General features: G+C 44.0%; 3 protein-coding genes across 4 annotated transcripts; all 3 read left to right on the forward strand.

Moving 5' to 3' along the window:
* Positions 1–160: 160 nt before the first annotated feature.
* On the forward strand, positions 161–13,615 carry LOC311140502 (uncharacterized protein). 2 transcript variants are annotated; one of them, XM_084175586.1, is made up of 10 exons: positions 161–718; positions 2,250–2,435; positions 2,687–2,805; positions 4,932–5,035; positions 7,236–7,303; positions 7,769–7,915; positions 8,050–8,140; positions 9,482–9,630; positions 11,635–11,776; positions 11,944–13,615. In XM_084175586.1, the coding sequence occupies exons 1-10, from the start codon at positions 421–423 to the stop codon at positions 12,104–12,106; spliced, it is 1,467 nt and encodes a 488-aa protein (XP_084031712.1). In that variant the 5' UTR covers positions 161–420; the 3' UTR covers positions 12,107–13,615. The 2 variants fall into 2 exon arrangements, with proteins under 2 accessions (XP_084031712.1, XP_084031713.1); XM_084175587.1 differs by lacking the exon at positions 2,250–2,435 and having other exon boundaries at positions 11,944–13,614.
* A 482-nt stretch (positions 13,616–14,097) lies between these two features.
* On the forward strand, positions 14,098–21,394 carry LOC311140687 (heat shock cognate 71 kDa protein-like). The gene is made up of 10 exons (XM_084175864.1): positions 14,098–14,314; positions 14,584–14,667; positions 16,137–16,342; positions 18,232–18,437; positions 18,871–19,023; positions 19,151–19,706; positions 19,801–20,003; positions 20,110–20,308; positions 20,488–20,720; positions 20,957–21,394. The coding sequence occupies exons 3-10, from the start codon at positions 16,138–16,140 to the stop codon at positions 21,155–21,157; spliced, it is 1,956 nt and encodes a 651-aa protein (XP_084031990.1). The 5' UTR covers positions 14,098–14,314; positions 14,584–14,667; position 16,137; the 3' UTR covers positions 21,158–21,394.
* Positions 21,395–22,370: 976 nt separating this feature from the next.
* On the forward strand, positions 22,371–25,690 carry LOC311139906 (chymotrypsin-like protease CTRL-1; the record flags this gene model as incomplete). Its single annotated transcript, XM_084174903.1, has 7 exons — positions 22,371–22,485; positions 22,767–22,867; positions 23,802–23,881; positions 24,010–24,091; positions 24,239–24,419; positions 24,869–24,999; positions 25,295–25,690. The coding sequence occupies 7 exons, from the start codon at positions 22,371–22,373 to the stop codon at positions 25,454–25,456; spliced, it is 852 nt and encodes a 283-aa protein (XP_084031029.1). The 3' UTR covers positions 25,457–25,690.
* Positions 25,691–26,130: the final 440 nt, after the last annotated feature.

The raw sequence follows: 26,130 nt of genomic DNA on the forward strand, positions 1-26,130 counted from the left end.
GCTGTCTTGTAAATAAAACCACTAGGTGGTGTTAAAATGCTCCTGTAGCGGAAAAATTGCGGCTTTCAACCCGACATAAAACCTAGAATGTAGGCCACACACACAAATCAGCAAGGTTCAGTCATATGACTGACTCACAGGAAGAACTTTGGTCGGGAGGTTTAAAGTGGGCAGAGCATAGAAGTCTCACACAATATGGATTCCTGCCTGAACTGGAAAATGTCCTAACTTCTGTGTATTGAAGGATATTCCATTTAAAATCGGAGCGCAGGGCATCATAAACAGAAACTGAAAACTGAAAGGAACGTACAACTGAACGTATTTTTTTTTTGTAAACAAACAAATGTAGCAGACACTCAAAGCGGTTTCACGAGGAGGGATAGTGTTTTACACTCCTTGTCATTGGTGAGAATATACATAATGGACACTCTACAGGAGAACGGGCTCCCGCCCTCACCTGCGCACAATATTCCCGTTTGTGAAAGTACCGCCAAAGAACTCGGGGTATGTGGGACTCCCCATAAAACAAAGGGAAAGAATGGACTAACGGAAAGAAGTTCACCTGTGAATAATGTCACCGCAGAGTTTGGCGACCAGCTGAAAGTACCATCGGTAAACGCACCTGCTCCATCCACGACACCTCTCGGGTTACCTGGCGTTATGGACGAAGAGGGGAGAGTGGACGAGTCCAGGCTGCGGATGCACATTTTCAAGAATGGTAAGGATGGGAGGATAAAAAAAACAAAAACAGGATACGATATTCTAAAGAGAAATTCAGCAATTCATAATTCAACATATTAATTGATTGAAAATTATTTAATATTCAAACATTATGGACCAGTATGCTGGAGCCTATCACAAAGTTTAAATTAAGTAAAGTTAAATTGTTTCCCAGTGCTGGGTTTCCCATATTTGGTATTGCTCTATCAATATCTACAAGTCAAGTGATGTTTGCCTGAGGAGCTAGCTGACTGCAGTACAGTTCAACCATTCTCTAGAGCCATGTATGAAACCTCACTGAGGCCCCTCAAGCAAAGACTCCCAACATGACTTTTAGAAACAGACAATGGTTTGGTTTTACAGTTATCAGTCAAGACCTTTGGTGTGATCTGACAGATTATTTTCAGAGGGAGGAAAAATCATGAGATTCACATGAAATGCATCAGTCATGGTTTGTGGGTATGACATCAAGAGCCCACACACAGCTACTCCTGAGGGAAAACAAGAGGGGAGTGTATGAATGGGTGAATAGATGGGTACAGTATACTTTCTAGCTTCTATCTGCATCAATGCTCCATAAGTAAGTTACAGTCACCGGTACACTCAGGGCCTTCACTTGTGGTTTTCAAGGTGAAATGGACCTTAACTACAGATCTAGGATCAGATTATCCAACTACCAATCATAACCTTAACCATTTAGGGACGACAAAATATCTGACCCTGTATCAGTGGTTTGGGGAAACAGCTACAGTATATGACCGAGAGGTAGGACTCAGGGTGCATAGTGTTGACTGTAAACACTGAACCCCCACTGACTTTAGTTCTTGGGAACCCCTGGGGCTTCGTCATGCTGAAAAGCTCAGAGAGAGTCATGAGGCTTCCATTGCACGCAAGGTAGAGCTCTGTGAGCTAGGTACATGGTATACTGATACAGAGGGGTTACTACTGTGATTGTGTTGATGAAAAACATAACCAGGAACACGGAAAAATCATCTCCCCCCTCTCCCTCTTTCTCTCTTTCATTGATGCACATTCCTTCTCTCCTCTGGCGCAATATCATTAGCTGCAGTGACTATGGTGCAAAAACATTATATAATGATCCCTGTCAAATATCTAAGAAGGGGGCTAAAGACTTGTTTTGCACACTAACCAATATAAGCCACTCAGATTCCTTGAGAAGCCTAGTTTGTTTAGGGATAAATGAGCTAGAATAAATAAATTAGCCACTTTATCTAGTCAGAGGCCAAGTGATCCAATAGCTTGTCTTTTATATTTTAGTTCTAGTCTAGTCTTCACTTTCCTGTGAAATGATGCAAAAGTCCTGGTCTGACCATTATAACCTGAGTTGATTCTGTTGAAAAGCTAAAGAGAGACCTACCAATCCAGAACACCAAGTGGACATGTCATTGCATCTCTCACCTATCCAGTTGTTTCCCATCAGTGAGGATGAGGAGTGAGGAAATAGAACACACAGGGGGAAAGAAGCCATTGTAAAGTATCTGGATTCAACCTGTGCTGAATGTGTCTAGGTGGCGTGTCCCCTTCGGAGCGTGGCCCGGTGTGGCGTTTCCTGTTTGGGATGTACCCCTGCAGCTCCACCTCTCTGGAGCGTCCCCTACTGCAGGAGCAGCTCAAGGTCCGCTACCATGCGATGAAGAGGAAGTGGCAGCAGCTATTTCCTGCCGCCGTCCGCCTGCGTCTAAATGGCACCGATGGTAGGGCCCGGATGTAGGGGCCGGATGTAGATAAACTTGTACTCTCTCTCTCTTTTTCTCTTTCTCTTGCTATCTAGTGTACAAAATATATTATTGTTCAGCACCTCATTCTAGACTCATCAACTTTATGCTGGAATCTATGAGCTCAACCAATTTCGTAAATTCTCCCCGGTTCCTCCTGTAACGTTGCTTCCTTCACTCTCGCTCACCTGCCTCCCATTCTCTTTCTACCTCCCTGTGTGTGTTTCTAGCTGAGTTGGTGGCAGCGGTGCAGTACTTCGATGTGAGGCAGGAGAGAGTAAAGCTGCAGGCTCAGAACCAGAGTGATGAGGTCAGGGAGAGGCTGTCCTTCCTGGAGCTACAGGCCCAGGTAAAACACCAGCCTCAGAAAGTACACAAAACTCCCTGCAAAATACATGGTTTAACCGCTTCTCCCGCTTTGCATTTTTATTGAGTATAAGAGATTCAAATTACCATACACCTTCCCTATTGACCATTCACCTATCCATAGTGGCTTGTGAAAGTATTCAACTCCCCTTGGCATTTTTCCTATTTTATTGCCTTACAACCTGGAATTAAAATAGATTTTTGGGGGGGTTTGTATCATTTTATTTACACAACATGCCTACCAAAATATTTTTTTATTGTGAAACAAACAAGAAATAAAACCAAAAAGAAAAACAGAAAACTTGAGCGTGCATAACTATTCACCCCCCCAAAGTCAATACTTTGTAGAGACACCTTTTGCAGCAATTACAGCTGCAAGTCTCTTGGGGTATGTCTCTATAAGCTTGGCACATCTAGCCACTGGGATTTTTGCCCATTCTTCAAGGCAAAACTGCTCCAGCTCCTTCAAGTTGCCTACCAAAATATTTTTTTATTGTGAAACAAACAAGAAATAAAACCAAAAAGAAAAACAGAAAACTTGAGCGTGCATAACTATTCACCCCCCCAAAGTCAATACTTTGTAGAGACACCTTTTGCAGCAATTACAGCTGCAAGTCTCTTGGGGTATGTCTCTATAAGCTTGGCACATCTAGCCACTGGGATTTTTGCCCATTCTTCAAGGCAAAACTGCTCCAGCTCCTTCAAGTTGGATGGGTTCCACTGGTGTACAGCAATCTTTAAGTAATACAACAGATTCTCAATTGGATTGAGGTCTGGGCTTTGACTAGGCCATTCCAAGACATTTAAATGTTTCCCCTTAAACCACTTGAGTGTTGCTTTAGCAGTATGCTTAGGGTCATTGTTCTGCTGGAAGGTGAACCTCCGTCCCAGTCTCAAATCTCTGGAAGACTGAAACAGGTTTCCCTCAATAATTTCCCTGTATTTAGCGCCATCCATCATTCCTTAAATTCTGACCAGTTTCCCAGTCCCTGCCGATGAAAAACATCCCCACAGCATGATGCTGCCACCACCATGCTTCACTGTGGGGATGGTGTTCTCGGTGTGATGAGAGGTGTTGGGTTTGCACCAGACATAGCGTTTTCCTTGATGGCCAAAAAGCTCAATTTTAGTCTCATCTGACCAGAGTCTCCCACATGGCTTTTGGCGAACACCAAACGTGTTTGCTTATTTATTTATTTAAGCAATGGCTTTTTTCTGGCCACTCTTCCATAAAGCTCAGCTCTGTGGAGTGTACGGCTTAAAGTGGTCCTGTTTGGAGAGCTCCTTGGTCTTCATGGTGCCGCTTGCTTGGTGGTGCCCTCTGGGGCCTTTCAGAACACACACACACACACACACACACACACACATATATATATATATATATATATATATATATATATATATACTGAGATCATGTGACAGATCATGTGACACTTAGATTGCACACAGGTGGAGTTTATTTAACTATTATGTGACTTCTGAAGGTAATTGGTTGACCAGATCTTATTTAGGGGCTTCAATGCAAAGAGGGTGAATACATATGCACGCACCACTTTTCCGTTATTTATTTTTAAGCATTTTTTGAAACAAGTTATTTTTTTTCATTTCACTTCACCAATTTGGACTATTTTGTGTATGTCCATTACATGAAATCCAGATTAAAATCAATTTAAATGACAGGTTGTAATGCAACAAAATAGGAAAAACGCCAACAGGGATTAATACTTCTGCAAGGCACTGTAGTTAATATGTTCAAGAGGAGTGCTATGCGTTGCAAATTTACTACAGTAATTTTGCTTTGGGTTGTTTTAAATGTTGTCAGTTTATATTGCACCAGGATATGGGTGTTAGGCTAACAAACTGTGTGTTTTAGTCATGGACATGCCTATGTCAATATAATCCACTCTGTCATTGTATTACTGAATATTATATATAGTATTATATTTTACAATCTCTAAACAGCTGGTCACACTCTCAGAGGTTGACATGTCTTACAGACCTTTATAATCTACAGTATGTTACAGACCTAAGTCTGAGATGATGACACAGGGGTTTAGAAATAGTCCATCTGACCACTAATATCTTTCTTTCTCTGACCCCTGACCTCAGGTGTTGTTTGAGCGGGTGACCTTTGATCTGGAGGAGCTCCAAGAGGCCATCCGAATTATCGACAAGGACGTGCCTCGGACAGACAGAGACCTACCCTACTACTCGTGAGTCGCTTTAGTTCATTGTCCGCCCTTTTAGTTCAACTTCAGTCTCTGTACATTGAGGCAGAGGGACAATGAAATTAGCTCACAGATGAATAATCAATACTTTTGGGTGATCAAATAGTAAGTTATATCCAGTATTTATGATGACATTTTGTGACGTTTTTGTTCGTTTTGGACTTAGGGAAGGGTTTTTTCGGCTGTTCGGGCACACCATTTTATTTTTAGAGGCAAGCCGAAGTCGGTAGTCAAAGTCTGTTGTCAGTGCCTGTTGTCATTCAACAATATATTGATTTTTTCACTTGAGAAATACTGCACCAAACATCCTAGTCAGATGCAAAATTGCAAGACTAAGATCTCCTCTGGAAAAACGTCAAAATGAATGACAGATTTCTTGAGTTATCCTATTTTGAGGAAGTGTATACTGGCTACGGTGTTTCAAAATGGACAAACAGTACTATTGCCACCTTTTTCTCATTTTTCAAGTGAAGGTTTTTTGAGGGAGTATGCGAACACATTAGTTCGGTTTCAGTTAGCCTTTACAGGGAACATTGCTCAACACTTAGCAGAAACAGGAAGGTTAACAGGATTTATGTTTAAACTCCTCTGGCAAGCCGGCTGTCAGCTACAAACAGTTCAACACTTAAATCAACAGGGCATATTGGAGTAGGGCCTTAAGTGTTGGTTCTCTGTCATCATGTGTAAGCAGTGACACACTGACTACCTGTTGTTGGTTTTAGGATAAGAAGGCTATGTAGTTACAACGTTAAAGGTTTTCAGCTTGACATTACAACCCATATAAAGCCAGTAGGCTACATGCAGTTGCTCATTTTAAGGTTCACACTGTCTTTTTATACGAGGTATCAGTGTATTTGATTTGTGTTAATGAGGGTTGCAAAACTACTGGTGATTTACCAAAGTTACCAGATTTTGTCAAAGTAATTTGAGTAATTAACAGGTCATTTATACTTAAATAACAAAAAAATAGATTCATATAAAATATTCATATTATCTTAATCTTTTCATTTGCGTGTCCATATTGCCCATTAGTTTCTCCTGCAGCGTTTCCCAAACTAGGGGTCGTGAGAGAAAATCTACAAAAATAAAATAATAATTGCACTCAGTAACCTCCGGTAGATGTTAGTTGCGGTTGTAATAAACAGAGCAGTTTCTGTTTTCTTCCTACAAATGTGGCTCTATCTTTAGAACGGTTTAAGCTACAAAATATTATGACCCCTTCACTGACAGATAAGACTCTCAGGAATACGTATGAGTCTTCTGTTTACTAAATCAGACTGGGGGGAAAAGAATATCATCAATGATGATGTTATTTTCTACACAGAATATCATACACAATTATTGCCTGATGATCTTCTGAACTTCCCAATACCTTTCTGATGCATTTCAGTCACATCAAACCATACTTCCTTCAGATTGAAATACTGTCAAAAGTACTCTCAAACTGATTTCTAATAGACTGCCATAGCCCCAATTCTAAAAGTAAACATTGGCCTTTGATTACATCACTATTTTTACATGGTGTGGTCGCAAAAAAAAAGTTTGGGAACTCCTGTTTTAGTGTAGGTTTTCCCAAACTCGGTCCTGGGGACCCCCCTGGGTGCACCTTTGTGTTTTTGCTCTAGCACTACACAGCTGATTCAAATAACCAACTCATCATTAAGCTTTGATTATTTGAATCAGCTGTGTAGTGCTAGAGCAAAAACAAAAATGTGCACCCAGGGGGAGCCCCAGGACCGAGTTGGGGAACCGTTGTTCTAGTGAATAGACCAAATGGTTCAGGAAAAAATAGCCTAAATAAGGAAAAAAGCATCTAAACAACGAGGACATCGTTTGCAATTATCTCTGCAGCTCTTCCAACTATTTACTTTTTTCACAACTGCCACCAGTTCGGCCCCAAAACATTTACAACAAAGACAAATTGACATACCCGTAGTAAAATAAATAAAAGTGTACAAAAATATATAAAGGATATTCCATGCTGAAATCCTCATATTAAACACCAACTGTATTCATAAATTAATGGGTTATATTAAGGATTATTTTATCATTTTATTTTTTACATGTTATGAAAATTACCAAAAATCCTGGAAAGTGTCCAAATACCAGTAGTTTACTGGTAAAGTTACCAGTAACATTCTCTCCCTTTGCAACCCTAGTGTTGATGGTTTGTTTGCTACTACAGGGGTGAAGGCTTAGGCAATCTGCTGGTGTTGAGGGATATTCTCATCACATATGCTGCTTTTCATCCAGGTAATCTCTCTCTCTTCTCTCTCTCTTCCATTGTCTCTCTTTCTCTTCTGTCTCATTTTTTTCTTTCTTTTCTCTCTCTCTCTGTTTATCTTTGATCCTGCCTGTCTCAGTTTTTAATGCTGCAAATACTGTATGCTGGTCATCAGTCACTAACCGGTTGTCACCCAACCACTGAAAGAAATAGTGTCGTTAGAGAGCCCTCTAGTGGAGAAATATATGTTGGAGGAGTAACATGACACAATCTGAACTTGACAAATGTGCGTGGACGTTTTCACGCCTATCTGCCGTGGAAATAAATGCAAAATGTACAATAAAGTTAGCAATTTACATATTTCATGTTCAGATTATCCCCTTAGTCTTAGTAGTAAGATAAAGTAACTGTATTTACTTACTTTCGTCATACTGTGTGTGTGTGTGTGTGTGTGTGTGTGTGTGTGTGTGTCATGCTGATGTGCTGGGTGTCAGAGGTGAGCTATGCCCAGGGGATGAATGACCTTTGTAGCCGATTCCTGGAGGTGCTGGACTCTGAGGTGGACACCTACTGGAGCTTCTCCTGCTACATGGAGAAGTTCTCCAAGGACTTCCGCGCTGACGGCCTGCACAGGAAGATAGGTTTGATTTTAGTTTTAATATTAAGTTTTTATTTTATTTGTCTGTCTTCTCTGTACATGTGTAATAATATGGTAGACTTGATAATAAGGTAATGTTATTACACATGTTCTAACGTTTTGATTGTTGCCACTCAGAGCTGGAGGCGGCACTGCTGAAGGAGTTGGACCCACAGCTCCACACCCACCTGATCACAGATAGCATGGAGAGTTTCACCTTCTGTCACAGGTACACAACACACACACACATACATACACATGTACACACATACACACACATACATTTGCATATGCTGCATCTATATGTGTTTGCAGTACATACACTACATGGCCAGAAGTATGTGGACACCTGCTCGTCGAACATCTCATTCCAAAATAATGAGCATTAATATGGAGTTGGTCCCCTCTTTGCTGCTATAACACCCTCCACTCTTCTGGGAAGGTTTTCCACTAGATGTTGGAACATTGCTGTGGGGACTTGCTTCCATTCAGCCACAAGAACATTAGTGAGGTTGGGCATTGATGTTGGGCGATTAGGCCTGGCTCGCAGTTGGCGTTCCAATTCATCCCAAAGGTGTTTGATGGGGTTTGAGGTCAGGGCTCTGTGCAGGCCAGTCAAGTTCTTCAACACCGATTTCAACAAACCATTTCTGAATGGACCTCGCTTTGTGCACAGGGGCATTGTCATGCTGAAACAGGAACGGGCCTTCCCCAAACTGTTGCCACAAAGTTGAAAGCACAGAATTTTCTGGAATGCAATTGTATGCTGTAGCGTTAAGATTTCCCTTCACTGGAACTAAGGGGCCTAGCCCGAACCATGAAAAACAGCCCCAGACCATTATTCCTCCTCCACCAAACTTCACAGTTGGCGCTGTGCATTGGGGCAGGTAGCGTTCTCCTGACATCCACCAAACCCAGATTATTTTGTTGGACTGCCAGATGGTGAAGCGTGATTCATCACTCCAGAGAACGCGTTTCCACTGCTCCAGAGTCCAATGGCGGCGAGCTTTACACCGCTCCAGCCGACGATTGGCATTGCGCATGGTGATCTTAGGTTTGTGTGTGGCTGCTCGGCCATGGAAACCCATTTCATGAAGCTCCCAACGAACAGTTATTGTGCTGACGTTGCTTTCAGAGGCAGTTTGGAACTCAGTAGTGAGTTCTGCAACCGAGGACAGACGATTTTTACGCACTTCAGCACTCGGCGTTCCCATCTGTGAGCTTGTTGGCCTACCACTTCGCGGCTGAGCCGTTGTTGCTCCGAGAGGTTTCCACTTCACAATAACAGTACTTACAGTTGACCGGGGCAGCTCTAGCAGGGCAGAAATTTGATGAACTGACTTGTTGGAAAGGTGGCATCCTATGACGGTGCCACGTTGAAAGTCACTGAGCTCTTAAGTACAGGCCATTCTACTGCCAATGTTTGTCTATGGAGATTGCATGACTGCATGCTCAATTTTATACACCTGTCAGCAACAGGTATGGCTGAAATGGAAGAATCCACTAATTTGAAGGGGTGTATTTGCATGAATATGTGTATACTTACACTTATGCGTGTCCCCTCTCCCAGGTGGCTGCTGCTGGGTTTCCAGAGGGAGTTTGAGCACTGTGACGCCCTGCGTCTCTTTGAGATCCTGAGCTGTGACCACCTGGAGCTCATCTCCCAGCAGGTGGACCGCGCACGCTACCAGGAGAGGATCGCCCGCAGGCACAGTATAGGTGAGACAGTAGTCACAGTATAGGAGAGACGGTAGTCACAGTATAGGAGAGACGGTAGTCACAGTATAGGAGAGACGGTAGTCACAGTATAGGAGAGACGGTAGTCACAGTATAGGAGAGACGGTAGTCACAGTATAGGAGAGACGGTAGTCACAGTATAGGAGAGACGGTAGTCACAGTATAGGAGAGACGGTAGTCACAGTATAGGAGAGACTGTAGTCACAGTATAGAAGAGACGGTAGTCACAGTATAGGAGAGACGGTAGTCACAGTATAGGAGAGACGGTAGTCACAGTATAAGAGAGACAGTAGTCTCCTGTGGCCTTCCTGCCAAGTCCCAGGCTAGTGAGACAGTGACATGTCACGTGTGTGACAGTACATAAGAAACAGTACACAGCCTATGGTTTCAAACACACTATATATACAAAGTATGTGGACACCCCTTTAAATTAGTGGAGTCGGTTATTTCAGCCACACCCGTTGCTGACAGGTGTATAAAATTGATACACACAGCCATGCAATCTCCATAGCCAAACATTGGCAGTAGAATGGCCTTACTGAAGCGCTCAGTGACTTTCAACATGGCACTGTCATAGGATGCCACCTTTCCAACAAGTGAGTTCGTCAAATTTCTGCCCTGTTAGAGCTGCCCCGGTCAACTGTAAGTGCTGTTATTGTGAAGTGGAAACGTCTAGGAGCAACATGGCTCAGCTGCGAAGTGGTAGGCCATACAAGCTCATAGAATGGGACCGCTGATTGCTTAAGCACGTAAAAATCGTCTGTCCTCGGTTGCAACACTCACTACCGAGTTCCAAACTGCCTCTGGAAGCAACGTCAGCACAATAACTGTTCGTCGGGAGCTTCATGAAATGGGTTTCCGTGGCCAAGGAGCTGCACACAAGCCTAAGATCACCATGCGCAATGCCAAGTGTCAGGTGGAGTGGTGTAAATCTTGCCGCCATTGGACTCTGGAGCAGTGGAAACGCTTTCTCTGGAGTGATGAATCACACTTCACCATCTGGCAGTCTGACAAACTAATCTGGGTTTGGCGGATGTCAGGAGAACGCTACCTGCCCCAATGCATAGTTCCAACTGTGACGTTTGGTGGAGGAGGAATATTGGTCTGGGGCTGTTTTTCATGGTTCGGGCTAGGCCCCTTAGTTCCATTGAAGGGAAGTCTTAACGCTGCAACATACAATGACATTCTAGACGATTCTGTGCTTCCAACTTTGTGGCAACAGTTTGGGGAAGGCCCTTTCCTGTTTCAGCATGACAATGCCCCCGTGCACAAAGCGAGGTCCATACAGAAATAGTTTGTCAAGATCGGTGTGGAAGAACTTGACTGGCCTGCACAGAGCCCTGACCTCAACCCCATCGAACACCTTTGGGATGAATTGGAATGCAGACTGCGAGCCAGGCCTAATCGCCCAACATCAGTGCCCGACCTCACTAATGCTCTTGTGGCTGAATGGAAGCAAGTCCCCGCAGCAATGTTCCAACATTTAGTGGAAGCCTTCCCAGAAGAGTGGAGGCTGTTATCGCAGCAAAGGGGGGACCAATTCCATATTAATGCCCATGATTTTGGAATGAGACGTTCAACGAGCAGGTGTCCACATACTTTTGGCCATGTAGTGTATATGTCCATACAATTGGTAATATGAACTTATAGAAGCCCCTTTTGGTCCTTCTGTATTTGCTTATAACAATGGTGGGAGACCCATGGGGCGGCGCACAATTGGCCCAGCGTCGTCCAGGGTAGGGGAGGGAATGGCCGGCAGGGATGTAGCTCAGTTGGTAGAGCATGGCGTTTGCAACGCCAGGGTTGTGGGTTCGATTCCCACGGGGGGCCAGCATGAAAAATAAAACAAATAAAAATAATGTATGCACTCACTAACTGTAAGTCGCTCTGGATAAGAGCGTCTGCTAAATGACTAAAATGTATGTTGTCCTTCTTGTGATTTGTATGTTTGTTTGTGTGGCAACGGATGCTCTGGGATGGTTCCAGAAGATAAACCAGTGTCTGAGGCACAGGCCGTCAACACAGAGTTCACCTTTGAACTCTTCATCTGTGCCACCATATTATTGGACAACAGAGATGCCCTGCTGAGGTGTAGGAACGACGTGCAGCTCATCCAGTTCACCAACAGGTGTGCGTGTGTCTGAATGTCTGAGTATCTGCGTCCGTCCATCCTCTGAAATATAAATGATTTCTATGATTACCTGTTTTGAAACAAATAGCTACTATATGCCTTGCCATTACAAAGCAATACAACCAGACTCATCAGTCTTTGGCTCCGTGTTTCTCTCTGTGCAGTTTGCAGGGCACTCTGGACCTGAACGGCACCCTGAAGAAAGCAGAAGAGCATTTCTATAACTACTGCAAGCGCTCTGCCTGGGACTATATGAATGGCCGCTGCAGGACAAGTAAACACAAGGAGGACAACTTCCTGTTCCAGCTCCGCAGCTTCTTCTCCTGAACCCAGATCAGTCCATAACTTAACCTCCTGAACATTCAGCTACAACCTGTAGTAACTGTGGGGTGGACTCAAAACAAGGGACCTATTTCCTAAGAGGAGTGTTTACTATGTACATGTCTTGTCCACTGATGTTGAAGTATTAATATTGCTGTGGGATCTACCTTCAGTGAGTGATGCTGCTTACTTACCCACAATTCTATCAATTTGGACTCTCTCTTTGTTGTTGTATCTGATTATGCTAATGTGTATCTATTTAAAACATAGCTATTTATTATTTGGAAAGGTGTCAATGAACGGGTAGAAAAGTGTGCAACGCTGAACTAATTACAGTATACATTCACCTGGTGTTTGGCCTACACACTGCAAGCCTTGATTGCTATGTTTTTCTTGGTGAGTTTAGAAGAAAGCCCTGTTTATGAAATTATATAATAATATTTAGGACTATGATGTGGCCAAAAGGATCTGAGATTCAACTATAATATGTGATACTACTGGAAGAAAACAAGTCTTGGGACTGCATCAAGACCACTGAAGAATTGCATGTAGCAACAGTTTGCATGTGTTTGTGACTCCCTGGTGATTGCTAAACACAGAAATAGAATTATGGGGATGCCTGTTCTAGGAAGTATATTTCTAAGGATATAAAATAGGATGCCAGCTGACCTATGTGTCATAGTGGACCTGTGTGATAGGAGTAGCTGTTCATCGGTTCAGTTCTGAGAAAGAGCTGGGAGGTGGGGTCAGGTTTGATTAGTTCTACAAGGGCCCTCAGCCCTGGCTGCATTTTAAGACCGTACTCGTGTGTCACCTCTCCTGAAATAGCTCAGAGTATGGACAGGACATCCCTCTGGAAATCCCTAAACGTTGACGAGTAGCACGTTTAGCATTTTGCCACATTTCCAATACAGTGGCATACTGCAGTTTTATAGATAATCTCATGCTATTGTAATATTTTGCCATGAGGCTGAGATAATTCATTGTAAACATTTTTGACATGGCTTAATCTTTTCTTTGTGGGGGGGTCCCAGAGCCCCAGAGCCCTTGTGTGGGGGGTGCAGTACTGTCACAATCTTGCTTAGTGAAGGTTTAATATTATGTGTGTGGGTTAGTTTGTTGATGATTTAGAGTTGTTTTATTCGGATCCAGCTAATTGCCATAAAGGAAATGTCACTTTCAGACGTCCAGTGCTTTTACGTATATAGGAGTGAACATGTAATTCCGAGTATAATTGGGTTTGGAGCAATTAATTAAAAAATAGATATATAATACAAACAAAGGCCCAGTGAGAAGGAGAATGTATAGCTGCTTGACATTTCAGTTCCTCTGCCTGCGAGTTGGAGAGTGAAGAATAGGTTTCAGCATGTTGGAGGGACAGGGTTGTCATTGTATGTATGGACTGTTATTAAGGGTTAAATGTAATAAACTGTGGGACATTAAAGGCGTGTGCATCTTGACTTCATTTGACCTTTTTAGAATAGCCTTTGTGTAACCTACTTGACTTAAGCCGTTGGTGAATGCTTTCATGGTTAGTGTAGTATTTTCATGGAGTATGCTATGAAAGGTTCAGACAACTATATAAAATAAATATGCTTCATTTATTCCAAAATACTGTCAATTCATTACAGCATGTGCTTTGCTGCTTTTCTAATGAATGTGAATCCACAGGCTGGATGCTGGTAGCAGTTATCTGTAGTCTTCTCACAGTGCTTATCTCACTGAACAGCCCCTAGACCATGTGAACCAAGGTAAACATGCCCTGAGAAAACATCCTGCTTACTCTGTGGACAGGACAAACTTGTTTCAAAAGAAACTTTCATTTTTAATAAAACAGGAATTAAGAGAAAATGTAGAGAGAAAATTCAACATTCTTCCTTTTCTAATTTCTACTCTTTTCATTCACTGAAAGAGGGCTAACAACAATTAAGCTAACTCCTATATCAGATAAAGTTAGAGCAGGCTAGCACTGAATGGGCACATGCAGACCACTACGTGGGCCTGGAACTTTCTCTGGCTGAGTCACCTGATTCCCTGATGGAATCTCAGTGAGCCGTGTGCTGTCTGTCTGTGGCTATATACTCTGGAGAGACCCGACACTCGTCCTCTTAGTCTGTCCAGGAAAGGGAGAGGAGTGCTTCAGTGGAACTGAGCAGCAAGTGTTGTGTGGTTTGTGTGGTAATCTTTGAAGCATTGTACAACTGACTGAGCAAGGTAACTCCTTTTCTAAGAAGCGTTGCATTCAGCTCGGCTTTTTCAGCTTGACTTGCCTGCTGCTGTCAAACTCAAGGGACAGGACCCCAGGAAAGAGTGACACTCGCATGCTTTCTGTCAACTAGTGTCTGACATTGGCTGACGGAGGAGCATTAACAACTAGCATAAAGCTTATCTCAAATTGTTTAAGCAGCATGAAGCCAGAAGTTATTGTCTAGCCTGTTTGAATGATTTGTCTATTGCATGACTTTCTGTTTCTGGACACACAGGTCGTCCAATGTCCAGTGTCCACTGACAGGCTTGACCAGTGGAAGTTGTGCAGGTGTTCCCTCCGTGTCATGCCTGGTCTTACTGTATGTCACAAACACTGTCATAGTTTCACACACCACACCCAATGGTGTCTGCTCTGTCTGTGTGCTTGATCCATGCTTGATGCTTCTCTGTCAGTTTGAACACTAATCATGCACATACTGTATGATTAAATATACGCAGCTTATCTAAATATGGGTACAGTGGTATGTATGGTATGCTTAGCACCGATAGTTATTAGATACGTTTTTTAAAAGGATGGTAACAAGAGCTCATTCAAATGAAATTCCTATACCAGGAGTAACAGAATTAGATCATAAGTGATCATGAACTTACCAGTACCATTAGTTTGTGTGAGGTGGCTTTGTCTATTTAATCCATCCCGGATATGAGAAATGCTACTTTTATCCTTTCACCAGAATACAGTGAGTGGCTGTATGACAGAATTAGGTACAGTATTTACTTGCCAAACATTTAAGAACTTTTGTTACGATCAAATATTTGGGCCTCACCACATGATCTGGCCCTGTTTGGCATGTTCACCATTTCAAAAATCCCCCTTGTTTCCCCACTGACTTATTGTATTAGTTAATTGTGAGGTAACAGCTTGAAAGTATATCATAGTTCTTTCTCCAGCAGTTTCTAAGGCCTTTACTGTTATTACAGTCCAGGTCCATAGTAACTTCCATATTAGACAATAGTGAAGTACAGTAGTAAGTATTTCAACAAGGTAACTAACTGCCCAGTAGATATGATATTGCCAAAGTCCAGTTTACTTAACAGCTCATTAATAATCACTTAATTTAATCCAACCCGTGTTCCAACAACAGATCTGTGAGCCATATTAATAGAATGTGTTGGTAGTTTGTGGGATTCAGCTGTCGGAAAAAAGCCACTGTGTTAATACATCACATTGACTTAGCCTGGCTGGTAACAGTTGGCTGTTGTGTTGCCAGAAGGATCTGTGGAGAAGGGAGAACAGGATGAGGGAGGGGAGGGTGAGGGAGGGCGGCCTGTTGGCTCTGGTGGCATGCTACTGGTGGTATTGCTGCTTTAAGGAGTTGTGGGGTTGTTACCACACCCCTGGTTGGCATGTTGCCATGACAGCACTTTCTAGAACAGCTGAGCCCCGGGGATCACTTCCAATTTGGGGGCTCACGTGGGACTGCATCTGCTCTATGTGAATGACAGGGACATTCAGGGAAGGAATAAAGACGTGTACGTGTGCACGCATACACACGCATGTGCATACATGAACATGATGACCTTTAACCCCAAAGGCTTTCAACACGTTGAAACATTTGACGGTTGTCATCCAATTTTGTCATAAAGCCACTAACTACCTGCTGCTAGTTACTAATAACTGATCATATTCAAAAGAGAAGACGTTATAACAATGTCTTCATGAAACGCATCTTTCAACATTCTTGTATGATAGGCCTACGTAATTCTCAAATAATTCAAGTAATTCTCCTCTTACTAATGAACTGTAATTCTGGTCTTGTTGTTGCAGGATGTCTAAAGGACCAGCAGTGGGCATTGACCTGGGGACCACATACTCCTGTGTGGGCATCTTCCAGCATGGCAAGGTGGAGATCATCGCCAACGACCAGGGCAACAGGACCACACCCAGCTACGTGGCTTTTACTGACACGGAGAGGCTGATCGGTGACGCCGCCAAGAACCAGGTGGCCATGAACCCCACCAACACCGTGTTCGGTAAGCACATCACCTAACCATGCCACACAGTGGCTAGTTAGATGATGCCTCTAGTGGACAAAGGGAACAGAATAAAGGTTTATTTTAAGCTCAGCGCTGTAGCCTCTTGCCTGTTGTTATCAGTAGTCCCCACTTGAGGGCCTAAAAGTACTACATTTACAGTGGGGAAAAAAAGTATTTGGTCAGCCACCAATTGTGCAAGTTCTCCCACATAAAAAGATGAGAGAGGCCTGTAATTTTCATCATAGGTACACGTCAACTATGACAGACAAAATGAAGAAAAAAAATCCAGAAAATCACATTGTAGGATTTTAATGGAATTTATTTGCAAATTATGGTGGAAAATAAGTATTTGGTCAATAACAAAAGTTTCTCAATACTTTGTTATATACCCTTTGTTGGCAATGACACAGGTGAAACGTTTTCTGTAAGTCTTCACAAGGTTTTCACACACTGTTGCTGGTATTTTGGCCCATTCCTCCATGCAGATCTCCTCTAGAGCAGTGATGTTTTGGGGCTGTCGCTGGGCAACACAGACTTTCAACTCCCTCCAAAGATTTTCTATGGGGTTGAGATCTGGAGACTGGCTAGGCCACTCCAGGACCTTGAAATGCTTCTTACGAAGCCACTCCTTCGTTGCCCAGGCGGTGTGTTTGGGATCATTGTCATGCTGAAAGACCCAGCCACGTTTCATCTTCAATGCCCTTGCTGATGGAAGGAGGTTTTCACTCAAAATCTCACGATACATGGCCCCATTCATTCTTTCCTTTACACGGATCAGTCGTCCTGGTCCCTTTGCAGAAAAACAGCCCCAAAGCATGATGTTTCCACCCCCATGCTTCACAGTAGGTATGGTGTTCTTTGGATGCAACTCAGCATTCTTTGTTCTCCAAACACGATGAGTTGAGTTTTTACCAAAAAGTTCTATTTTGGTTTCATCTGACCATATGACATTCTCCCAATCCTCTTCTGGATCATCCAAATGCACTCTAGCAAACTTCAGACGGGCCTGGACATGTACTGGCTTAAGCAGGGGGACATGTCTGGCACTGCAGGATTTGAGTCCCTGGCGGCGTAGTGTGTTACTGATGGTAGGCTTTGTTACTTTGGTCCCAGCTCTCTGCAGGTCATTCACTAGGTCCCCCTGTGTGGTTCTGGGATTTTTGCTCACCGTTCTTGTGATCATTTTAACCCCACGGGGTGAGATCTTGCGTGGAGCCCCAGATCGAGGGAGATTATCAGTGGTCTTGTATGTCTTCCATTTCCTAATAATTGCTCCCACAGTTGATTTCTTCAAACCAAGCTGCTTACCTATTGCAGATTCAGTCTTCCCAGCCTGGTGCAGGTCTACAATTTTGTTTCTGGTGTCCTTTGACAGCTCTTTGGTCTTGGCCATAGTGGAGTTTGGAGTGTGACTGTTTGAGGTTGTGGACAGGTGTCTTTTATACTGATAACAAGTTCAAACAGGTGCCATTAATACAGGTAACGAGTGGAGGACAGAGGAGCCTCTTAAAGAAGTTGTTACAGGTCTATGAGAGCCAGAAATCTTGCTTGTTTGTAGGTGACCAAATACTTATTTTCCACCATAATTTTCAAATAAATTCATTAAAAATCCTACAATGTGATTTTCGGGAGAAAAAAAAATCTCAATTTGTCTGTCATAGTTGACGTGTACCTATGATGAAAATTACAGGCCTCTCTCATCTTTTTAAGTGGGAGAACTTGCACAATTGGTGGCTGACTAAATACTTTTTTCCCTCACTGTAACTCCATCAGCCTCACCCCAATCCATTAGGGGGAAATGCAAAACTGACCTTAGACCAGTGTCCACAGACAACTTCATCCTACTCTTAAAACTCAATCCTACTCTGCCATCCCTGTGTCCCAAGATGCCAAGCGTCTGATTGGTCGTAAGTTTGACGACGCCGTGGTGCAGTCGGACATGAAGCACTGGCCCTTCACAGTGGTGAGCGATGGTGGCAAGCCCAAGATGGAGGTAGAGTACAAGGGAGAGAGGAAGACCTTTTTCCCTGAGGAGGTGTCCTCCATGGTTCTCACCAAGATGAAGGAGATCTCTGAAGCCTACCTGGGCAAGGTAGGGAGTCTGACTAACCAAGAAAAAAACACCTCAATTCCAAATCTACTTTTAGCCCCTACCCACTCCATGCAGGTTTGAGAAGATTGGATGGGTATACGTGATTTTTTTTACATTTATTTTTAATTTAACCTTCATTTAACAAGGCAAGTCAGTTAAGAACAAATTCTTATTTACAATGACGGCCTACACCGGCCAAACCCGGACGACGCTGGGTGAATTTTGCGCCGCCCTATGGGACTCCCAATCACGGCCGGTTGTGATGCAGCCTGGAATCGAACAAGGATGTCTGTAGTGATGCCTCAAGCACTGAGATGCAGTGCCTTAGACCGCTGCGCCACTCAGGAGTTATTATATGTTAATAACTCCAACTGAAACTCTATTTAGGGATGATACACACTAGATCTTACTAATAGTGTTTTTCTCTCTTCAGCCAGTGAACAACGCTGTCATCACAGTCCCCGCCTACTTCAATGACTCCCAGCGCCAAGCAACCAAAGATGCTGGAGTGATCTCTGGACTCAACGTCCTGCGTATCATCAATGAGCCCACCGCTGCAGCCATCGCCTATGGCCTGGACAAGAAGGTACAGAAACCCCAAAACAAACTAAAACACTTGAACCCTTACATTACACTGGGCTGTACAACTCACAGGAGGTCTGCTTGATTAATCCTTTGAAAGTCCTACTGACTTATTTGCTCTCTCTTATCAGGTCGGCGGTGAGCGCAATGTCCTGATCTTCGACCTGGGCGGCGGCACCTTCGACGTGTCCATCCTGACTATCGAGGACGGCATCTTTGAGGTCAAGTCCACCGCCGGCGATACCCACCTGGGAGGAGAGGACTTTGACAACCGCATGGTCAACCACTTCATCGGCGAGTTCAAGCGTAAATTCAAGAAGGACATCAGCGGCAACAAGCGGGCGGTGCGGCGCCTGCGCACTGCCTGTGAGCGGGCCAAGCGTACCCTCTCCTCCAGCACCCAGGCCAGCATCGAGATTGACTCCCTCTATGAGGGGGCCGACTTCTACACCTCCATTACCAGGGCTCGCTTTGAGGAGCTCAATGCTGACCTGTTCCGCGGCACCCTGGAACCCGTGGAGAAGTCTATGAGAGATGCCAAGATGGACAAGGCCCAGATACACGACATCGTCCTGGTGGGAGGCTCCACACGTATCCCCAAGATCCAGAAGCTTCTGCAGGACTTATTCAATGGCCGAGACCTCAACAAGAGCATCAACCCTGATGAGGCTGTGGCTTATGGGGCCGGTAGGTATCTCACTGTATGCTGCAGGCAAATCTCACTGTGTCAAGTGTATGTGATTCAATGTTTCATCCAACATCTCCTCTCTGTCCTCCACAGCTGTGCAGGCTGCCATCTTGTCCGGTGACAAGTCAGAGAACGTGCAGGACCTGCTCCTGCTGGACGTCACACCCCTGTCCCTGGGTATTGAGACGGCCGGAGGGGTCATGACCGTGCTCATCAAGAGGAACACCACCATTCCGACCAAGCAGACCCAGACCTTCACAACATACTCAGAAAACCAACCCGGAGTGCTCATCCAGGTGACTCTTTTATCAGCTGTACAAGGCCAGCGTTTGTGTAAAGTAGCCACCTATACCCTCCGTGATTCTATCTGGTATTACTCCATTCCCACTATTTCTTTCTCAGGTGTATGAGGGGGAGAGAGCCATGACCAAGGACAACAATATCCTCGGCAAGTTTGAGCTCACCGGAATCCCCCCCGCCCCCAGGGGCGTCCCCCAGATCGAGGTGACCTTTGACATTGACGCCAACGGCATCCTAAATGTGACTGCGGTGGACAAGAGCACCGGCAAGGAGAACAAGATCACCATTACCAATGACAAAGGTATGCCTCCTTAACCTTGAACCTCACAACATAATCAAAGGTCTTACTGATCTCCAACTCTTTCCTCAAAGAAAAGAGTCCCAAAAAGAAAGAGAGACAACAGGAGAGAGTAGGAGATAATGAATATGTCACATATGGGCAATTATATAATGATGTGTCTGTGTTTTGTTATCCCCCAGGACGTCTGACCAAGGAGGACATTGAGCGCATGGTGCAGGAGGCTGACCAGTACAGGGCTGAGGACGAGGCTCAGAAGGAGAAGGTCACAGCTAAGAACTCCCTGGAGTCCCTGGCCTTCAACATGAAGAGCACTGTGGACGACGAGAAGCTCGCGGAAAAGATCAGCCCGGAGGACAAGAAGACCATTATGGACAAGTGCAACGAAGTCATCTCCTGGCTGGACAGGAACCAGGTAAACCACAGGGGGCTGGTGTAGAGTTCCACCTAGATTGAGTGTTCTTAGTGCAACATCTGTTAGTTAGCAATTGTTCCACATTGATGCATTTCCTCCCATGGTAAAAGTAGGCTACACAGTAAGTTAGAAACAAATAAATCATATAAGATAGAATATTGTGATCGCCACCTGTGTCTCTTACCCTTTCATACTCTCTCCCTTCCTATGTCATCTCTCCCCTTGTCTTTATCTAGACGGCAGAGAAGGATGAGTACGAGCACCAGCAGAAGGAGCTGGAGAAGGTGTGTAACCCCATCATTACCAATCTGTATCAGGGTGCCGGAGGCCCGCCAGGCGGTATGCCAGGAGGTATGCCAGGCGGTATGCCTGGAGGCTTCCCTGGAGGTGCTGGAGCCGGCTCCTCATCTGGCCCAACCATCGAAGAGGTTGACTAAAATCCCTGACTACAGGAGAGAGAATCCACATCCTTGTCCACATTTCAGCTCCTAGGCTTCACACAATACCTACTGCAGGCCTGGCCTGTGTCATCACTTCTCTTCTTGAGAAGATCCTGTGTAATATTTATATCTACCGCAGGCTCCTACAGCTTTGTACTGTTGTGCAGTTCACACAACCTTCACTTTTATCAGATTGAATAAATCAATATCAATAAAGCTGGATTCTGATAAGCATTTTTTGTGTTTTTCTTTAACCTCCCCCCAAATAACCTCCCCGAGTTTTGAGAAGACAAAATACATTTTTGCATCAGCAGTTGTCACAAAGTGCTTGAAGTCTTATAAACTTGTATAAACTTGAATGAACATCTGCACTATTGCTCATCAGAAAAGTTCCCTCAAAAGTGACATTCATCTTGTAGCAATCTTGTTATGAAGAAGTAGAAATAGGTACAGTATGTATGTGAATATGATACGTGAAGACAGCACCATATGCAGATTGATATTTTGTTCCTGATTGGTTGATAAACTTGTCTCTTTCTCAAAACTCAATGGGATAATATAATCTTTTATGGGTGTTTTCTCAGAGGCCTCATCCTCGTGGTGGTGGGCCCTCTGTTACAACCTTCAAATGTAGTGACATTTTAAATGTGTCAAAGTATGAACTTGAATAGCAATGTGAACACATGACCTTACTGCTACTTTGTATAGATGAATAAATCCCAATATCTCCCTTTCTTAATAAAAACATGTTTTTGTCACAGAGGGCTGCATAAAACATATGGTCTGAATCCATAATGTTAATAAAGTGTTTGTTTTTTATTTTGTTGATGTCATGTACGGCTGCATAGAAGCAGAACGGTCTGACCATGTTTTTCCACCCTGCTTGTAGGATTGCAACACACTGTTACAAGATGTTATTGGTCCAGAAAAATAGGCATCAAGGGCATTTCAGAGGGCCAAATTTGGGTTCTGGGCATATTTTCCACTCAGCATAAAGATAAAGAATTATGACTGCATTTTTCCCTGGAATCATAGTGCAAAGAATTGTTTGCTTAGGCCTGTCCCACATAGAGTACAGTACAGTACATGGCAAACACAAGCATGTACCTGACTGTCCCTGAGGCGTGAGATTTTCCCACCTGTTCCACCTGACTGTTCCCAGCTCTATCAGACCTTGGGGGAACCCGTGGGTGAGTGGGAGACATGGCTGATGAGCCTGCCAGGGTATAAGAGGGAGAGGGACAAAGAGAAGTCAAGCGCAGTCTACTACACTATGGCAATGCTCTGGATCGTCAGCTGTCTCGCTTTGGTGGCCTCAGCCCTGGGTGAGTGGTGTCATCATCAATGTCTGGTAATATGAACTGATTTGATCTTTCTGATCCTTTCTTTATTCACATAGGTGAGTCCTATTGAGATGAATAGCTAAAAGAAGCCCGGGCCAAGAAGTAGACGAAGTGTTGTATTATACTTTGGCAGTTACTGAAGGCATGTCAGTTCATACTCTGAGGCCAATCAAAACTATGTAGGACTTTGGTCAAAAGTAGTGCACTATATATGAGGATAGGGTGTGTTTTGAGACTGACTAGACTGTGTGTTTGTGCCCTAGGTTGCGGAGTGCCTAGCATCCCGCCGCAGGTGAGCGGCTTGAAGATTGTGAACGGACAGAACGCCGTGTCTGGCTCCTGGCCCTGGCAAGTGTCCCTTCAGGTAACCCCATTTCCACTCTATACATTGTTTTTTCACACCGCAATGCAGTTATCACTGATGATTCTTGTTAGCCACTTACAGTAAATGTATGTTGACAATAATGTTGGGAAAGTGCAACATACTGATAAGGCACATACTATCTACGGTCTTCACATTATTGTCAGACCCATACTATCTATCTACTGTCTTCACATTATGGTCAGACCCATACTATCTATCTACTGTCTTCACATTATGGTCAGACCCATACTATCTATCTACTGTCTTCACATTATGGTCAGACCCATACTATCTATCTACTGTCTTCACATTATGGTCAGACCCATACTATCTATCTACTGTCTTCACATTTTGGTCAGACCCATACTATCTACTGTCTTCACATTATGGTCAGACCCATACTATCTACTGTCTTCACATTATTGTCAGACCCATACTATCTACTGTCTTCACATTATGGTCAGACCCATACTATCTATCTACTGTCTTCACATTATTGTCAGACCCATACTATCTATCTACTGTCTTCACATTATTGTCAGACCCATACTATCTACTGTCTTCACATTATGGTCAGACCCATACTATCTACTGTCTTCACATTATTGTCAGACCCATACTATCTATCTACTGTCTTCACATGGTCAGACCCATACTATCTACTGTCTTCACATTATTGTCAGACCCATACTATCTATCTACTGTCTTCACATGGTCAGACCCATACTATCTATCTACTGTCTTCACATGGTCAGACCCATACTATCTATCTACTGTCTTCACATGGTCAGACCCATACTATCTATCTACTGTCTTCACATGGTCAGACCCATACTATCTATCTACTGTCTTCACATGGTCAGACCCATACTATCTACTGTCTTCATATTATGGTCAGATCCATACTATCTACTGTCTTCCACCTCTCCTTCAGGATACCTCTGGATTCCACTTCTGTGGAGGTTCCCTAATCAGCCAGAACTGGGTTGTCACTGCTGCCCATTGCCGTGTCACGTAAGTGCATTGAATTCCATTCAATAGTGCTTTATTAGCACCATGCACATATTGCATTCCTCTTAGTTGCACTCAGGTGAGATGTGTTCATTCATACACACTATAATCTGTTTTCCCTCTCTTTCCAGTCCTGGCCGTCACCAAGTGATCCTGGGAGAGCACGATCGTCAGTCCAATGCTGAGCCGATCCAGGTCAAAAGCATCTCTAGGGTAAGTCCAGGAGCCTGGGGAGAGATCCACTCACTTAACCTCAACATGCCTGCATGCTTCAGAGGTTTTACCACAGTTCTGAGACTCTGTTCACTTCGAAGATTAATCACTTCACCATCTGTGTCTGTCTTCCCTTGATCCCTATAGGCTATCACCCACCCCTACTACAACAGCCAGAACTTCAACAACGACGTGACCCTGCTGAAGCTGTCCTCCCCCGTCCAGATCACCTCCCGCGTGTCCCCTGTGTGCCTGGCCTCCTCCAGCACCTCCTTCCCCTCTGGAACCCGCTGCGTCACAACTGGCTGGGGCAAGACTGGCACCACCTGTGAGTGGCCACACAAGCTACTGAACCATTATAGATACATGATAGATTTACAGTTAATACAAGAGTATATGCAACTGGATGGTAAAATACACAAAAACTGTTTTATCAGTAAACCAGTCAGCATGGGCATGGCTCTCAAGAAAACTGTTGCATCATAGCTAAAGGTCTAATGTTTCCAACATGATTTTTGAAATCCAGCTCAGTTTCCTTCCTCATTCTCAGTTAGTGGTAAGAAACTCCCACACCCTGCACTTGCAAATGTATCACTATTACGTTATTTACGAAAAAGTATGAAAATGTATGCACTCACTACTGTATGGTGCTCTGGATAAGAGCATCTGCTAAATTACTAAAATGTAAAAATGTATTTTGCTAGCGTTTCCACCTCAGCTTTCATCAGAGCACTCAGCTCCTGCCTAACGATGTCCCTTGTCCTCCCCTGTCCTCAGCAAGCCCCCGTATCCTCCAGCAGGTGGCCCTTCCTCTGCTGACCCCTGCTCAGTGCAAGCAGTACTGGGGCCAGAACAGGATCACTGACGCCATGATCTGCGCCGGAGCCTCTGGAGTGTCCTCTTGCCAGGTAACTGACTGACCTCCCATGTCCTCCTGGAGCAAGTTGAGGCTACCTTTCTCCAGTCAGTTACTGAACATTTCTCTCTAATCACCCTTGCATCATTTCGTCCGGCAATAACCTTTCCCCCAACACAACCGCTATCTTAAGTAGCCAGGTACAGATTTGTTTAGCCAAATTCTCTGGAAATGGCATGACAATGGAAGTCAGACATACATACATACAGATAGGCCACCACTCTGCCCCTATTACAATAATCTCCACCAGTGCTCCTAACCTCTCCCTTCTTCTCCCCCATCTCCAGGGTGATTCTGGCGGTCCTCTGGTGTGTCGGAGCAGTGGTGTGTGGTTTCAGGTGGGTATCGTGTCCTGGGGCACCTCCAACTGCAACGTCAGTACCCCTGCCGTCTACTCCCGTGTCGCCTACCTGCGTGGCTGGATTGACCAGACCGTCGCTTCCAACTAGAGTCACAGTGGACCCCAGCTGCAACAGCAGCCATCTCTCCGCACACAAACTCCTATTCCTGTAAACAGTGGTTCTATAAAGTGTGTGATGCTACACAGGCTTGATCCGGATAGCTTTCCCATCACCTAGTGACATTTCAACCTGTCCCATTCACAGCTGCTCACTGTGTTGCCACAGTCTAATTGTTTTAAATGTAACTGAAAATGATGCATTCAATTAAAGTTGTATAAAGAAGTTGTTTCTGTTTTAAATCAGAGCAGTGCTGAGAGACCACTCAGGAAAAACATAACCAACAACAAAACAAAACACACATGCATGCATGCACACAAAAAACATGTCATTCATCAATAGTAAGACTCTCCAAGGGTTACTAACACACATTTGGCACAGTTTTTTTTTTTTTTTTGTGAACTGTCCTGGGGGAAAGTAATGTAAAGTAACACTTTTTTTTGGCTAAGCTCTATTTCCCAACTTTTCCCACACAGCTAATATACAAAATAATGTGTCAAGCAAGCAAGCCATACTAGGGTTAAATATTTTACTGGTATTTTACAAATGTTCCATCCCGAGAATAAATTATCAGGTATTTCCCGTCAAAACTGGAAGTGCCATTCTAAAGTATATAAATATGTCTGGATTTGATTAGAGCTTTGATTGGCATAAAAATTCAAGCC

This window comes from Coregonus lavaretus, assembly GCF_964263955.1.
Source record: "Coregonus lavaretus genome assembly, chromosome: 13".
Lineage (NCBI taxonomy): Eukaryota > Metazoa > Chordata > Actinopteri > Salmoniformes > Salmonidae > Coregonus > Coregonus lavaretus.